Source organism: Vanacampus margaritifer, chromosome 1, assembly GCF_051991255.1.
Source record: "Vanacampus margaritifer isolate UIUO_Vmar chromosome 1, RoL_Vmar_1.0, whole genome shotgun sequence".
NCBI classification, from domain to species: Eukaryota; Metazoa; Chordata; class Actinopteri; order Syngnathiformes; family Syngnathidae; genus Vanacampus; species Vanacampus margaritifer.
The window spans coordinates 48,770,583-48,789,172 of NC_135432.1; the positions used below are offsets into that span (position 1 = coordinate 48,770,583).

At 38.3% G+C, this 18,590-nt stretch overlaps 1 protein-coding gene across 1 annotated transcript in view; it reads right to left on the reverse strand.

The window, feature by feature from the left end:
- Positions 1–515: 515 nt before the first annotated feature.
- The window catches only part of tpo (thyroid peroxidase), a 38,410-nt gene continuing 20,335 nt past the window's right edge, over positions 516–18,590 (reverse strand). Inside the window, exons 8-13 of the mRNA XM_077569698.1 lie at positions 11,196–11,454; positions 10,429–10,599; positions 6,175–6,412; positions 5,406–5,614; positions 4,436–4,632; positions 516–1,113 (exon numbers count right to left, since the gene is read on the reverse strand). Coding sequence (XP_077425824.1) covers positions 4,439–4,632; positions 5,406–5,614; positions 6,175–6,412; positions 10,429–10,599; positions 11,196–11,454 — 1,071 coding nt within the window. The 3' untranslated portion in view covers positions 516–1,113; positions 4,436–4,438. The remainder of the gene's footprint in view (positions 1,114–4,435; positions 4,633–5,405; positions 5,615–6,174; positions 6,413–10,428; positions 10,600–11,195; positions 11,455–18,590) is intronic.

An 18,590-nucleotide genomic window follows, 5' to 3' on the forward strand; every position in this document is an offset into this window, starting at 1 on the left:
TGGTGCAGGCAGTGTGTGTGGGTCACAAGTCCCACCGACTGACACAGTGATTGTGATTCAGATTTTTTCCCCCTCCACTATATGTGCCTTGTGATTGACTGGCCACCAGTAAAGGGTTAAATTTTCCCACGAAGTCAGCTCCAGTACCCAGCAAAGAGCAACGTAGAAAACACATGAATGTTTATTATTAGATATTACCTTAGCTTGTACAATATTTTGTCCTTGCAACAAATAACCAAGATTGAAGAGAACGATTAAATGTAACAGGCTTCCCCATTCCACAACATCCATCCATTGCATATCACCTGTCCCCAAGGGTAACTCAACTGGAGTCTATCCCAGCTGACTGTGACTATAGATGTAAAACAAACAAAAATAAACAGCACAACTACGACGAAGAGAAGCAAACTCCACACATACCGTAGATGATCAACAAGATCTAGAACTAGATCTCTTGACTGTGAGACAGAGACGTGATACAGACGTTCAAATCACAATTCCGTACAGAATGAAAGTAACAGAATAAGCATGTTTATTTACTTTTCCCGACTTGCAAGACACATTTGGTACACGTGTACTCAGGGAGTTGGTGTTCTGTGAGAGCAAATCTCACATTGTCCAATGTCAATGCAGCAAACTCAAAAAGACTATTTTATTTGTTGTGGGCCTTAACAAGCTACAGACACTTGTCAGACAATAATTTTATCCATTAAACATGTTTTATCATTACCATCTGGCATGCTCCCTGAATCTTATATTTCATCCTAAAATTAACATCCAACTGCACTGCACACACAACAAATGTCGAAAATGGAAAACATGAAATATTGCTAGTTGTGAGAAACAAACATTAAGGCTGCATCTGCTCATCAAACAAATATGACATACTGTGGATAACAGCAGTATTTTTTTCCACAGATAATATTTTATTTTGCTTTCTATGCCTAACTTTCCTGCTGGCTAATTATACTACAAACAAGACACACAAAAAAACAAATTATGAAGTAAAAACTACACACCAAATATAGTCATAGAAAGTCACTTAAACTTGTCTTCTTCTTCTTCTTGGAACCAAAGGAGGATTGCAGCATTTCCTGCTCCATTGTCTCTCCACTTTAAAAGGAATTCCGTGAGGAAATGAAAAGACATGTTTACTGCTAGCCAAGCTGGTTTGTGTAATCATTTTGTAAGCTTTCAAGGATAAGTCAAGATGTGGGATGTACAGTAGTTTAGCACTTTATACTTTATTTGTACCAGTAGATGGGTTTAACGTATGGAGAACCAAAACTGCCAAAATTCTAAATAAATAAATGGCTAAATATATATATATATATATATATATATATATATATATATATATATATATATATATTAGGCATTTATTTATTTAGGCATTTATTTATTTAGAATTTATATATCCGTTTTTATTTTCATTTATTTCATTTATTTAGTTAGTCATTTATTTATTTTTTAATTTTGGCAGTTTTGGTCCATACTGCCAGGACGAAATGTTATTCAAATGAGGGGGCGGTCCTAAGTGTGTCTTGGGTTGGACTCCGCCGTTGTAAACTGCCTTTCATTGGTCAAGTGAGCGGCTCGGCGAACAAGGAAGTCTCGCCGGCTTGTGTGGAGATCTCCAGCAATGGACGGCTATCTTGTCCACTGTCACCACAACTTACGACTTGAGTTGCTCTACAACAAGTCGAGGTGACAGTGGACAAGAAGGTCGTCCATTGCTGGAGCTCTCCAATGCAAGCCGGCGAGACTTCCCCTCATTTGAATAACATTTCGACCTGGCAATATGGACCAAAATTGCCAAATTAAAAATAAATAAATGACTAAATAAATAAAATAAATGACAAAAGTAAAAATAAAAACAAATATAAAAAATATAATTCAAAAATTAAATACAAATGTATGTATTTATTTATTTATATATATATATATATATATATATATTGTTTTTATTTCCATTTATATTATTATTATTATTTTTTTAATTTTCGAATTATATTTTTATATCCTTTTTTATTTTCACTTTTAGTCAGCATTCCAGTGAAAGTTTATGTTATATTTACGTATAATATCACCAAGCGGAAGCATATAAATATTAAACAAGAGAGGGCCAAGTACCGACCCTTGTGGGACTCCACACGTAACGTTACATAACTCAGAGGTCGCATTGCCATGGATTACACGGTGCATTCTCTCTGAGAGGTAAGAACAAAACCACGAGAGTGCTAAGCCTGCAATACCAATTCATGTTTGGAGACGTTCTAATAGTATGTTATGATCGACGGTATCGAAGGCGGCGCTTAAATCGAGTAATAATAATAATATTGACGAGGTATTGGAGTCCATTGCTAGAAGAAGATCATTTGTCACTTAAGCAAAGCCTGTCTCAGTAGAGTGAACAGCCCTGAATCCTAACTGAAAAGTTTCATATTGATTGTTAGCGGACAGGTAATCATTCAGCTGTTGTGCAACAACTTTTTCAAGTATTTTTGCAATTAACAGTAAATTTGATACCGGCCTATAATTACAGAGACTTTCTGGGTCGGGGTTAAGTTGTTTAAGTAGAGGTTGAATAACAGCAGTTTTAAAAGCTACTGGAAAAGTGCCATTAGAAAGTGATACATTTATAATATTTAAGACAGAAGGTCCTAAAATAATAAACAATTCTTTAACCAATTTGCCCTGGGGCGGTTCAAGCAAGCAAGTTGTTTGTTTTGCCGCACTAAACCAAGTTTTCAAGCAATATTTTGTTGAAATAAGAGATCGTCGTCGGACAGTTGTTAGCCGGGCTGTCACTATTAACATCGAAATTGTGCAATTTAACTGAGATTTAGGCACAGAGCCCAAAATCTCATCTCTAATAAACTGTATCTTTTGTGTAAAAATTTGCATAAAATCGCGAGCTGAATGCGGGGAACTCTGCGACGTCGGCTGCTATTGTGTTAACATTGCTACTGTAGCAAATAAGTATTTAGAAAGATAATTAGTTTCTGCTAAAGCAAGAGCTTCTTTATATTTATGCAAGCAATCACACCATGCTTGACGAAAGACCTCAAGTTTTGTTGCACGCCATTTGCGATCAAGCTGTCTACATGATTGTGTTTTAGTTACATCTGTAAACCACGGAGTAAGCCTTTTAGGACAAGTTTTAATTCTTAATGGCGCAACAGCATTTAACAAAACAGCATTAAAATTATTAGTAAGATTATCTATTAAACCAGTAGAAGAAGGAAAGGACGCAGTTGCCGGGGGTAGCAACTCAGAAAGCGCAGAAGTAGTTGAAGAACTGTATCTTTGGTTATGGTTGCGACGTTGGCAATGAGCCAAAACGTCAAATTTAATAAAGTAATGGTCAGATATAGCCGTACTATACAGCAACTAGTGATGGGTCGTTCGCGAACGAGCCGGTACAAAGAGCCGGCTCTTTAAAGTGAACAATGAGAGCCGGCACCCTCTCTCAATGCTCTGCCATTTCTCTCTCTCTCTCTCTCTCTCTCTCTCTCTCTTCCTATGTCACTCTTTCTTTTTCACTGGTCTGAAACTAGGTTTGGCTGCGCTGCTCAGAGAGGGAGCGATGGGAAGAGAAAGGGGAGGGGTGAGGGTGTGCAGTGAGGGCTATGCAGTGAGTGTACTACACGCGGTGCACGTGCTCCACGTCTCCACCAGTCAGAGAGAGACAGGAGGAGGAGAAAACAAACAGAGAAGAGAGTTGAAGTATTTAGTTTTTCTGAATGCCAAATTGAAATAAAACAAGGTATTTTATCCTGGACCTGGTGAATAGCTTATAATGTTTGTTTTGTTCGCTGCTGCTGTTGCACTTAAATTACTACTCACCATTTGTGTAATTTTGATTGTTGTTGAAGTTTTAATTTTGTTGCTTGTTTTTGTTTGTAGTCTTTTTAACTTTCAATAAAATAAACAAAAATAATTTATTCTGCTTGATAATTGTTTCTATTTGCCGTCAGTAGAGTGCAATACTTAGTTCACCAAGTTATTCATCAAAATGTATGCTAAATTTGTCGTAAATATTTAAAAGAAAAGCTCAAGTAAAAGAGCCGTTTGAGAGCCAAAAAGAGCCGTCTCTTTTCACTGAGTCGATCCAACTGAACCGGATCACCCAAAAGAGCCGAAAATCCCATCACTAAGAGCAACACCATTACATTCGAGGTTATTAAACTCAGAGTTAATACGAAATCTAAGGTATTACCATTTTTAGGACAGGCCTCATTATTTTATTTATTTATTTAGTCATTTATTTATTTTGAATTTTGGCGGTTTTGGTCCTCCATAGTAACGCTCCAGTCAGAGTTCAACATGGACATAGTTTCCAAGGACAGAGATTTGCTTTTGTCATGTCTGGTGTGAAAATAATTTGCTAGAAAGCTATTGAAAATACAGTATGTTGATATTCAGCACTTACATTTCAGTAAATATTGCACGAATCTTCACAATGTGGAAGTTTGTCGCTCCACTGATTTCCTTCACAAGTGATCAAGGCATCATCCGTTAATTTAAAGCCGTGGTAACAGGAATACAAGGCCACCAATTTGCCAGCTAACAAGAACAGTACGTAATCACCATTGTCTATCTGTCCGGGAGAGCCACAACGTCTTGAATCTGGGAGTGGAGGATACATTCTCATGTTAATACACAGTACACTGGAAATGGCATGGTTGATTGACACAATTTTAACTAAAACATTTTAAATTCTAAATGGACCTGCTGCCTGTTGCTCAGCTGTAAGCTTTTAACTAGGGAGTATTGAGCTAGGTTGACGATTGCTTGCTAAAAAAACAATATGATAACAATTTCAGGTATGATTTTGAATGAGAACACCTAAAATGCTAACATCATAGCAGTTGGTATGAAGGCATACCATCTAGATAGTAATATAAACTGAAAAAGCGCTAAGATCAATTACAATTTTACATCTTGTCCTGTAATCAGTCACGACTGCAGGACTGTGTTGCTATAGTCTAATGTGAGGATTTGTTGGTGCTTAATGGGACACTGTTTTGCCACAAATTTGCCACTTTATCAAGTCGCAAGTTTGTCACTTTATAAACTCGCAAATTTGCCACATTATCAAGTTGCAAGTTTGCCACTTTATAAACTCACACATTTGCGAGTTCATTAAGTGGCAAATTTGCAAGATTTTTTCTCTCTCTGAATATTACGCCCGCTTTGAATTTTTTTTTTTTACGTGGCCCTAATACGCCGTCGTAGTAGGTAACTATTCTAGTCACAAATGCTAACATTGTGATGCTAACATACAACAGTTTAGCGACCTAAAAAGCAGTCAGGTGCTATTTCTCATAAATACTGATACAATGCTAACAGTTAATTCGCTTAGTAATAAGCAGCAGTCAGATGTAGTGCATACTGCATACCTTCGCTTTCTTCCTCTTTCCACGCCTCCAAATTCATTGTAGGTAAATTGTTACAAGAGACGTAACCTGAGGGGTACTTCCCAAATACGAAGGCATCTGGTGGGACCTCGGTGATGTCAGTATTGTCACAGATGATCTTAGACAGTGAAACTTTTAGAAGTTCATCCTTCTGCTGTTGGCTGAACATGCCGTCTGCCTCCCACCAAAACCTTGAAAAAAATAAATGGTAACTTTGAAAACTCAGTATTTAGAGCACTACCTGCCCTGTTAAGTGTTGAAACAAATTAAATTATGGAATGATATGACATTGTGCCAAACAGACTGTAAATGATTGACATGGAACAAAAATCTCTAAACATGAACAACAGATACAAATAAACCTGCACATGTTGGTTGGGCGAATTCCCAAGCACCCTTGAGGACCCTGCCAAGGAGAAGGGGTGCAGCTATTCACCGGTTTTACGATTAACCGTGGTTTTTAAACACCAGGGTTATATAACATTTGTATGCAAGTCCGTCTGTGCTGCCGTGCCAGGAGTGACATCATGCAGCTGATAAATGCGGCTAGAGAATTTTAAAGCCACGGGGCCGCCATCTTGGGACTCCCAAGAAACGTATATGCATTCAATTCAGCTGAGCGAACGCGCGTTCTTGATTAGTGGGTTGCTTTCACACTCGTTCCTGGTTTTCTGTTTCCCCGAGTGTCAGTTTTAAAACTTTGGACAATGCATTTAAATATTGGATGGTGCAAAATTTATATAGCTCTCACCTGTCGCCGTCACGAAGTGCTTTCATCTGCTTTGCAATCAGGCATGCAAACAAAGGACCAGTCCTTGAGCCTGGTAGAAACGTCTCAACAAGTCCTCCGAGCCATACGTCAATGTTGTCAGGGTGTTTGTACAGTTGAAGTATCCTCTCAGCAACACTGGCATCACTTACAACCTGTTGAAAATCTTGGAGTGTCCTGATGCGCTTCAGTCCACAAAAATCTCTCCAATCATTGTACCCTGTAAAATAAATGGTAAATGAGCTTTCGTTCATCAATTTTATCGTCAATGTACTAATATAGTCTCCTCATTCACCTACACATGGTACGGCATCAGAATCTAGTGGTGGTTCAATATAACACAAGAATACTTCCAGTTGGCCATGTGGACTGGTATGGGTCGGGAACTGCTAATTAAAATCCTAACCATACCACACCTGAGCCAAGGCACCAGCCACACACATAATTAACGCATAATTGAATCAACTAACTAATGGGAGGACTTCACTAACCCGGACTATGCATGCTTGTACACTACACTGACAGATGTAGTCAACGACCTGACTCATGGGTGGTCTGGTGTTATTGGATCATGTTCTTCCACATCAAATTCATCCACCAACGAGTCCCTTGGATGATCAAAGATTCAAAATCTGGTTGCAGCAGCTCCAACTTACCTTCTTATATTTATTTTTCTTGTATTTTATATTTAAGCTTACCATACAATCAATTGGTCTTTCCTGGCACAAAAGAGCAGTTTTCATCCCCAACGCTATGTAAACTCTGTAAAGAATTCCTAGATGAGGCCCGAGAACTGTCCTGCGGCCTCGACAGGAAAAATGGAATTCCTTCGCCCTGGTTCTGGTATGTTTGCAGGTGATATTGTATTCAAATGAAATTCCACTACACTGAACTTGTCTTTCAGTATATGGTTGAATAAAAATATTCAGTGCCGGGTCGTCCCTCCATCTCTCATAAGAGGAAGAAGTCGAGTTTTTATTCATCTCATGCCATACATACATACATACAGTACATACCACAGCTTGTGGAAGGAACAAAATTTAAGTTTAGATTATCATTTAAAATAATGTATGGCCTAATTGATTTGTTGATGTGCTTAAACATTTTCTTTTGAATTTCATTTATGAAGCACTTTTGAAGCACTCTTCTCTTCTTGGTGTATTCAATTGATTAGTCATGCACTACAATTTTGTAATGTCCTGGAATTCAAATTCTTTATTTGGGAACCTTTATCAGATATGAGATTAAAATAGATTAATTAAAATAATTAATTAAAAATCCTGTACTTAACTAGATTAACATTTTTAATCGCCTGCCAGCACTAGTTATTGTGTGATTGCATTGTAAATCAAATAAAATAGGCCATTAACTCTTTTACTGCCAAGGACGTTAAATGACGTTTAGTAAAAATCTACGGAGAGCCGCCAAGGACGTTAAAAGACGTTCTCCATTTTTTTTATTTTTTTGGGGGGGAAACGGGTGGAGGAAAGCCTTGGCCAGCTGTGGTGAAAGTTTCAAGCAGATCTAGTTAGCCTAATGACTATTTTTGGCCCCTAGATGGCAGCGATGACTCTCTTTTGACAAGATTGGGTAGGCGTCAGTAGAAGACGTGAGGCGGAGCTAGAGGGGACAATGGCTGGGGATGGGAAGCGAAAATGGCGACCGGTTGCAAGCAGCTCACGCTTGAGCATTTTTTTCAAAGACAAAAAGCATCGACCAGTGCTAAAGAGCACATTGATGACGACGATGATCATCATCGATGATGATGATGGTGACTCCGAGGTTGGAAGCGTTGACGCGGCAGTAGAAGACGTGAGGCGGAGCTAGATGGCTGAGGAAGCGAACAATGGCGACCGGTTGCAAGCAGCTCATCGACCAATGCTAAAGAGCACAGTGATGACGACGATGATGATGATGGTGGCTCCGAGGTTGACGCCGAAGTTGGAAGCGTTGACGCCGAAGTTGGAAGCGTTGAAGCGGCGGCTATGACCACGTCATAAAGCCTCACCGGCTACACACCGGAAAAGGCGGAGCACAACCGAGCACTTCTGCACAGGCGGACGTTCAATCGGACGATGAAGAGTACCCCGAGTCCAATGCATATTCATCGGAGGAGTGGGTACAGTCTGCTACTTGCTATTCCCCGGAAAAAAAGGCCGTCAAGAAAGTGTAACGTCTGCACGCGAAAGGGGCAATCGCAGTGAAACGAATCTGTTGTGCAAATCCTGCTCCGTCTCCTTGCACGCAGAGAAGTGTTACAAAAAGAAAAACTGTATTTGAAACATCCACATAATTGTAAATAGTACCACAGTTTCACACATTAGTAAATAGTTTGCGAAATTGTTTTGTCAAATTGTTACACTGTTGAATGGAAATAAACGTATTTTACATCTAAAAACACTTTTTCATTGTTGGTGGTAGTGTTTTACAGAAGTAAAGCACTATTTAGGTGTTTGTGGCATCATTCATGGGCAAAAAGAACTGTACAATTCACTAGAGTGCATGAAATAACATTGTTTCACAAAAAGCTTGTTTTCTCCGTTTTTTGTTTCAAAACAGAGCATTTCGGTGAAACTAACCATTTTCTATTGTTGATTACTGAAAAACGGAATAAGGTAGAAACAAAAAATTTTCTGATGAAAGATGAGAGTTCAATCTTTCATTTGGTAGTATGTGTGTTTCCATAGTCCAAACACAACATTTTCTGTGGACCTTGAAAGATCAGTCAAAATGCTTAAATCGGCTGGCACTGGCGACATCCCTTTTCTGAAAACGTCTGGCAGTCATAAGAGTTTTTGTTGAAAATTCACCATGATTCACTAAATTCTTTGCATACACCATTGTATGTGTAATCAAATGAAGCAACAAAGTTAAAATTGTCCATAACTTATAAACATAAAATGTTCCAACATAACAGTATGACTTCTGGCCACACAGGTGACAGTTCCACCTTGCAATTAGCGGTAGATAGCAGATTGATCTGGTGCGTTCTCCTGCTAAATCACCACCTTTGTTCAGATTAAGGTTACTTGATAGCTTCTTTTTTTTTACCTTGTAGGATGACAGAGTGTTTGTAAAATATTTGATTTACTCCACTAACGGCCATGTAATATTCTGTATATAACAAATGTAACTATATGTATGGCGTATTAATAAGGCTTTGTGGCTACAACATTGGGCTTCTACTTTTAAACTTAGCACATTAAGTCAAGTTCACGTATTCAAGTTACACGCAACTCACCTCAAAGAGTTATTTACCTTTGAACATACAAACATACTTAAACAATTGAAAACATATATGGATGTGTGAAAACGTATTATGCACTTAAGTTAGAATAACATAAATGGCTAAAAGCACGCAGGATGGTATCATATGCCACCCTTAATATGGCTTACAGCAACTAGGGTTCACATTAAAGGGTATCAGAAATATCATATGTTATAACATTATGGTACGTATTAACCACAATTATAGCCCACAGTAAATTTCTCCTTTGGTATTTGGTCTTAGGAGCAGCCTCTCACAGGATTCGACAAGTTCTAAGGAAAATTAAATTTTTTGTGATTAGACACAATGTCAGACAAGTGAGGGAAAATGAAGCTTCATGAACCAATTGCGATAAAAAAAAATGTTACTCCTCTACATGGTGTTCTTGGTTTAATGATGCAGTGGAAATGTAATCCATTTCCATTGTAGTAGCCTTTATCTTTTAAACCAAGAGCACTAGTGGGCAAACTCGGTCCTCAAGCACCGGCGTCCTGCAGGTTTTGGAGGTTTCCCTGCTGCAACGCAGCTGATTCCAATCAACAGGATAGTTTCCAAGCTCTTCTGGCTGATCATATATCAGCTGTGTTGGAGAAGGGAAGCATCCAAAACCTGCAAGACTCCAGCCCTCGAGGGCTGAGTGGGCCCACCCCTGATCTAGAGGGATAAAAGAATATCACAAGATCGTAAAGCTTTATTTTCCGAACAGTACTGACAAGAATATAAACTCTTGACAAATGTGCATCAAATGAGTAGTCTTGGAGTGTGTCAACCTAATTGTCTTAACAACCATAATAATGTGAATGTTTTGAACATTCACATTATTAACACAAATTTTCCTGAAGTCATCATCATCCACAGTTGTGTCTTGTGTGTATGGAGAAATGCAATAATAATTTCGAGCAACATGAGCAGACAATATTACAGGTTACAATTATTGATGGTCCACGAGACTGAAGAATGAGACCAACCTGGGAGACCATGATCTCGTCCTCGCTGCAAGTTCAACGAAGCCAGGTCCATGTCTTGTGAGATAGCTAAAACAATTAGCCTCCCTGTCAACTCATCTGCCAACAGTTTGTTAGAACGGACGGCTGCAGCTTCCGTTCCAATAGCACCTCTCAAGATTGGGTCAATCCCACCTAAAAAAAATATAAAAAATTTAAACTTTCTCTAACCTGTGAAGATATATGAAAAAGCAACATACTTATGAACAGTAACTATAGGGGGGAGTTTTTGCATCTCCTTAAACAGATACAGGAAGAAACTATCCATGGACAATATATGACAGAATTGGTCAGGTGATTTTCATAAAAACATTTTGTTGTTTTTTCCTCAAAAACATTTTTTTTGGGGGGAGGGGGGGGGGGGGGGTAATAGCATTTGTGTTGTTTTGTTTTGTTTTTTAAGGTTATATCTACAGTATGTCAACAGAAATATTCCGGATTCATTTTAGAGTTGACTCCAAAGCATTTCACCTTTATGTGCTCAAATAACTGTCAACTGATAATATTCTCCTTTAAGTATAACTACAAATTATACTGTATGTGGAAAAACATACTTGTTTGTTCTGCCAAATAACTACATTTTCTGCATGGACATTCATTACAATGTTCAAATTGCCATGGCTAAGTGATCCATTAGGGCACATACCTTATGGTGGTGGTGGTGATGGTGACAATTGCATAAATGAAAAGCAACATAACTGTGACCAATTTTATGGAGAAATTACTCTTACCTTCTTTGATGATTCTCCATGGACTGAAGAAGGTGTCGTGCAGCTTTAAGCTGGGGAAACGTTCATCTTCCTGGTAGCTCTCATTGAGTCGCCTGACGACCGCCGAGATAGTCGCATGTCCAAACCGGAATGCCGCCGTGGCAAAAACATTTGAGGCAGACGGTTCCACAGTTGGGTCATATCTTCCATATGGTCCGATGTAATTGTCCAAAAACTCCTTACCAATTATTTTTGGAAGATAATCTCTCATAGTTATAATCTAAGAAAAAGAAGAAACAAAGTCAAATATCAAACGAAAGCCCAATGAGAGTGTACCATTGGTACCCTGCTCTGAAATTATTACAACAAATAATAATAATTAAAAAAAAATGTGTGATATGAATGCTAATTTAGTAGGATTTTTACAGTGGCCCTGAAGTGCAAAACGCAAAAACAAAAATGAAACATGACAGCAAATAAAAAATAAAAAATCACAAAAACAAAAAGGTAATCGCAAACACAAAAACGTAATCACAAACCCAAATCAAAAAACACAACCACAAAAAATTTAACAAAAAAGTAATCGTAAACACAAATAAAAAAAACACAAAATACGAAACAAAACAACAAAACATAATCACAAAAACACAAAATATGAAACAAAAAAAAAACTTTTTTTTTTTAACAGTCTTATAGTAGCGTTAGCCATTTAATTGAATGAGATAGTTGGAGAAAACAAACGTCGTCTGGCAAATGTACTAGAAATCCTCAGATGGTATAGCATTTACATGGTGGTTGGAACAGCGGAAGTTCAGTGTAGTGGTAAAGCATATGGATTTCTGACCAATGTTCATTCTGCGAGTGGGTTTGAGCCTCGCTTTTGCCAAAATCCTTCCTGGCACTTAAAGTTTTTTTTACGATTGCATAAACACTAAAAACAAAATAATTCCATAATTATCAACACTGAAGGAGAAAAACATTTGACCAGATTTTCACCACTATAAACACAAAGTCAACCTCACATTTTTTTCAGAACAACACACACAATGATTTGTGAAATACTGAACACACTTTTATGCATTAGACACAGAGATATGTCATAATGTCACTTGCGGGCAATTCCAAAGCACTGACTGACAAATCACCACACGCATAAGCCAGTTGATTAAACATATGTACATTAGCTGTTTCAACACGTGCTTTATTGTAGACAAACCGATCAAATTTGAGCAGTATAAAAATGCAGCAGTTAAGTTCACCTGTTTTCAAACAAAATGGGAGAAGTCAGAGGAAGAAAAGTGAGGGTGAGAGGGGGAATCTGTGGAAGACAAGCAGGAGATAGAGGTTGAGGAAGAACTGAAATAGAAGATGTCCTCAAAGAAGAAGAGGACCAAATTTGTCAAATGCAACTTTGTCATTCAAAACTATTTGATAATGTCATCAAACATTGGTTGATGCTGAGGGAGGCCTTCCAACAAGACAATGGGTTAAAAAAAAAAAAAGCCAACGAGGATATTGCCTTTCGATGTTGTTGATGAAATTTGACAGGCCAGGGGTAGGGCCGCAGTCTTGCGTGTTTTAGTTGTCTCCCTCCTCCAACACAGGTGATTCAGATGATCAACTCATAAGCAAGCTCTGAAAAAGCATGATAAGGATCCTCACCTATGTTGGAGGAGGGAGACATCTAAAAGACACAGAACTGTGGCTCCCTGGAACCAGGGTTGCCTACCCCTGAACTCGGCGATTTATTGAATTTATTTATTTATTTATTTATTTTAAGAGTACAGTATTTTTATTTGTCTATTTTCTGGGCTTACATTTTGTTGTGATTTGTCTATCTGGACTGATTTTGGTTATACGAAGATAACTGAATTATATTTTCAATAGTGTGTAGCATTGATCTTGTGTTTCACTAATATATCATATTGTGTATTTGCACTTTCTTTGTGTACTTCACTTACAGTAACTGCTAAAAGTTGATTAAGTACAACATTGCAGTGTGTAACTAGTTTAAACAGAGATCAACCTTATGGCACGTGTGTTTCTCATATGGTTACATAAGATGGTTTTTATACATGTGTTTAGAGTTTTGACAAGAGTGATTCCTTTTGCACAGGATCTGAGATGTTCTGCATCTCGTGTGCATGGTTGTGCTAATTGTGTGTAGGGTTTTTAAAATCCCAGCCCTGTTTTGAATTTCATGCTTAAGCAATCGTAAAAAAATGTAATATGATTTTTAGATTTGGACAATAAGTAATTTGTAAAACGAAGAGTTGTTTTAAAATTTGTGGTTAAGGTAAATAAAAAGAGAACATTTGGTTATCAAAAGCGAGGCTCAAACCCACTTGTAAAATGAACATTGGTCAGAAAGCTGTATGCTTTACCACTACACTGAACCTCCTCCATTCAGCCACCCTATAAATTCCATACCATCTTAGGATTTCTAGTACATTTGTGCCAGATGACGTTCGTTTTCTCTCCAACTATCTCACTAAATTAAATGGCTAACGCTACAATTAAATGTATTTTATATTATTTCTAAATATTTGAAGCACATATAAACTGCGTGTCATTATTTGTTAATGTGTTTTGGGGTTTTGTGTTTGCGCGCTTACCTTTTTGTGTATTATTTTATTTGTGTTTGCGATTACTTAGTTTTTTGTTTCATATTTTGTGTTTGGTTTTTTGATTTGTGTTTGCAATTACTTTTTGTTGTTTTGTTTCATATTTTATGTTTGTGTTTTTGTTTTGTTTGCGATTACGTTTTGTTGTTTTGTTTAATTTTTTGTGTTTGTGTGTGTTTTTTTAATTTGTGTTTGCGATTACGTTTTTGTGTCAGGCAAGTACTTTTTTGTTTTTGTGATGTAAAAAAAATTGCTGTCATGTTTCGCTATTGTGTTTGTGATTTTTATTCGGTATGTTTTTTTTATGGTTTGCAGTCGTGGTCACTTTTTTGTTTTTGCGTTTTGCACTTTAGGGCCACCGTAGATTTATAGACGTATAGAGTAAGCATGTGCAGAGCAGAGAATTAAATTTGTTCTCTGCTCAGGTACCTCAACTTTATCCTGATTATATTTACTTCATTTACAGAAAAAAACTGAAAACTAAAGTGAGAGCAGTTCAGTAGTAAGACTGAGCAAAGATGTTGTGAAATAATTAGAATGGGTTTTGACATTAGCAACTTGTTGACACACATCCGCTCACTTGTTGAGTTGTACTAAACAATTCATCTCTCTACTGTTTATTTGTGTTGTACACCACACATAGAGCCAGATTCTATTACACGCATGTACACTATGCGTATGTATGAGTGAAAGGGGCCTGCAAACAGTGCTGCTGTTCTCCACGGTGGGTAGGAGGGGAGATGGGACCTCGGCAGTTGCCAGGAAACAAACAAGCATCTCTCACACAGCTTGTTGCCATTTTTACATTTGTCCGCAGCGGGACTTGAACCGCAACCCCCCGACTCAAAAAGCCAAAATCCTTACACATACTAATACAGCTACAGCTGCCACAACATTGGACATGGAAGTTTAGAAGACACAACAACAACCACTTCATTTTTTTGGCATTAGTGCAAATGTCTTACAGGTCATTCATAAGTTTTTTGGTTGTTATGTTTTCAACCCTATAATGCCAAACGTATCATATTAAATACAAGACATTTTGAGCCCTCTATTTCATGAATATATTTTTTCCCCCCATTTAAACCCTGACATATATGATCTGACACATGCATTGCACAGATAATCCACTAGAGGGCAGTATAGCCTAGGGATGTAACGATATCCAAACATCACGATACGATATTATCACGATATGAAGGTCAAGATGCGATAATTAGCACGATATTGTGGGGAGGTTGGCGATATAAAAAAAGGTCACAATATTGTGAAAAAAAATAGAAATTAGCTTATACTATAAAAAACACAATATTGTGCTTTTGTACATAACAGCAATGAATATAAACAACTCTAATAAGACTTAATATTGAGGGACTTGCTACACAAGTTCCCCTTGATCTGACAATTAGTGTGTATTTCAAAAATAATGGCAAAACATGCCTTGTGAAAATTAAACTGCACTAAAAAACTAGCCATCAGAGGGTGCTAGAACTGCACAAATGGAAATCAACCAGGCCTTTTTAACAGATGTGCTGCTTTTAATATTGTGACATGACAATGACGATATTGTGGCGGTTTTAATATCGCAATATCATGATATTGCGATTATTGTTACATCCCTACACTCTAAAAACAGTTGGGTCATCCAATTATGGATTTTAAAAAATGGACCGATCCACTTTATGGGTCAATTTGACCCAACTTTCTGGGTTGTTTTATACAAAATGACCAAATTTTTTGACCCAACTAAAGAATCTGACCAATATTTTGTTGTTGTTTTACACCAGAAGACCCATTAATTGTCCCATAGTTGTTGTTTTTTTTTACCCAACTGTTTTTAGAGTGTAGTCATCTAGCTGATGGCTTTTCCAGCAACCTTGCAAGATCGCCCCAATTGAGAAAGGAGCGACACCTATACTTATTAATAGTGGGAAATAATCTTTCGGATTTTTGGTAATATTAATATATTTGATATGTCTGTTTATTATTATTTCTTTGACAGTTATAAATATACAAATTTAAATCATTGTGACCGGATGTTTCAAATATGACTCATATGTGGAAGTTGATTTAAAAAGAAAAAAAACTCTTGCTTGTTCAAAAGGACCAATAAATACTCTATTTACAAAGAATCAGAATTTTCGCTGATACATTTCATGGTTCAGTTAGTGTTAAAGTCACTTTACACCAGTGGTACCCCACCACTGGTACATTAGTGGCGGTCCCAACATACATAGAATCACCTCCGGCCAAAACGTAAATGTATGTTGCTAGGAATGTTCATAAGCATACACAAGTTTGTGCAGTCCTCTTCATCACGCGGCAGTGCAAACCTTTCGAGGTAATAGTTGATTCTTTGACATGACTCCACATTTGTCGGGATCCATTGGCAAACTTGAGCAATAGTTGCTCTTCGCTCGCATGCGGACATTTTTGGTAGAAGATGTCTGATCATTCAACATCATCTGAGTCTCCCACTGAACTATGCAAATGACTGATATGACAATTCGCTATGAGCGTGACCTTGGACAGTTTCATTGGTCACATGGTGACAAGACTCTCAGTAAATGGAGTGGCGGCATCAAGCTGATGAGAAAAATCCCTAATTTAACCGCCATTTAAAGCTGCAGACTTGAAAATTTTGGTAGATGAGCCTGATCAATAACACCACAGCTCCACTCGTCACCTTCCTTGTCACCATCTTATTGATTATTGTAGCTCATCCCTTTGGGGCTTGTAACCTTAAACCTAACCCTAATCTTTCAGAATAACCACATCATCTCCAGGACCACATCCACTTAATCATATTACTTCTTGCTCTGTCTAGAACCGCAAAGGCCATGCAGAGGTCGTGAGGACTGAGGCTGATGTGCCCTCGCCACAGGTTATTTAGACAGCAACAACAACAAAAATCAAATACTTACTCTACTTATTTCAGTTGCACAAATTCAAAAGTGTGTGAGAGTGAAAATCTTCATCTTCTTTACTATTATTTAGTATTACACCAGGTTTGACAGAACTGGTGTCACAAAAGATGCAATTCAAAACCCAAACAAGAACTAATTGTGGCTGCTTCACCATGACAACTCATCTGCTTACAATTGCCTTCTCTTACAACAGACTACATGAAAGCGTGAAAACATAATCATGCATTACACCACTCTTCAGTTTCATTCCGAAGGCTTAAAGAAGCACTAAGGACCTTCCATCCATTTTCTTAACCGCTTCTCCTCCCAATGGTCACGGGGGCGCTAGAGCCTATACCAGCTGGCTTCGGGCAATAAGTGGGGTACACCCTGAACTGGTCGCCAGCCAATCACAGGGTACACAGAGACAAACAACCATCCACACTCACAATCAAAATCACACCTATGGACAATTTGTAGTGTTCAATTAACCTGACATGCATGTCTTTGGAATGTGGGAGGAAACCGGAGTACCCGGAGAAAACCCACACAAGCACGGACAGAACATGCAAACTCCACCCAGGAAGGCCGAAGCAATCTCACGTCCTCTGCACTTGGAGGCGAACGTGCTAACCAGTCATCCACCGTGCCGCCATTAAAGAACTTCTCAACCATAATAAAATATTTTCATCTCTCTTCTGATGAAACATCGAATTAAAACTAGTTGAATTGTACCTTTGCCATAGCTTGGGGGTCTGTATTATTTTTACTGGCACTAAGCAACTGTGAGGAGGATGGTAGGAACACTGCCACACAGAAAAACACAAATGTGCTGACGGCTTTATGGCATACGTCACTTCCCCCTTTCCCCATTCGTTACAACAACAGAAGTCAATTTGAATGTTGACGCATGATTACTGCTATCCTGACAGAAGCTGCAAAACAACAGAAAGGTTTTGTTTGAGGAGACAAAAAGAAAAAAAAAGGCAGAGGTGGCAAATCCAGGTCCAGAAAGGAAAAACCCTGCCACAGTTTGGCTTTAGCCCCTGCTAGCTAGCTAGCTCCCAAGCAGGTAAACAAGTACCATGGGAGCTAGCGCGGGAGCTAACTAGCTAGTACCTGGGGCTAAAGCCAAACTGTGGCAGGGTTTTTACTTTCAAGATGACTTGACTTGGACCTGGATTTGCCACCGATTTGTCTGACCACAAAACAAGTTTCCACTTTGCCACACTCCATTTTAAATACTCCCTGGCCCAGAGAAACGCCTGCGCTTCTTGGACTCCTTTAGAAATAGCTTCTTCTTTGTACTGTAGAGTTTCATCTGGTAACGGCGGCTGGCACGGTGGATTGTGTTCACCCACAATGTTTTCTGGAAGTATTGCTGAGCCCTTTCTGTGATTTCCCTTACAGTAAAAACATTCCTGTTTGCGGTGCAGTGCCGTTAAAGGGCCCAAAGATCATGGGCATCCAGTATGATTTTTTGGCCTTGACACTTACACACAGACATTGTTCCAGATTCTCTGAATCTTTGGATGATGTTATGCACTGTAGGTGATGATTACGTCAACCTTTTTGCAATTGTTCACTAGTAAACACGTTCCTGATATTTTTCCACTATCTTTCTGCGCAACATTGGAGGAATTGGTGATTCTCTACCCATCTTCGCGTCTAAGAGACACTGCTACTCCGAGAAGCTCATTTTGTACTCCAATCCAGTTGCCAATGGACCTCATTAGTGGTAACTGGTCTTCTAGTTGTGCAATTGACTTTTCCAGCCTCTTATTGCTACCAACTTTTTTTTAGATTTGTTGGCACCATGAAATTTACAATCAACATATTTTTCCCTTAAAATTATAAAGTTTCTCAGTTTAAACTTTTGACCTGTC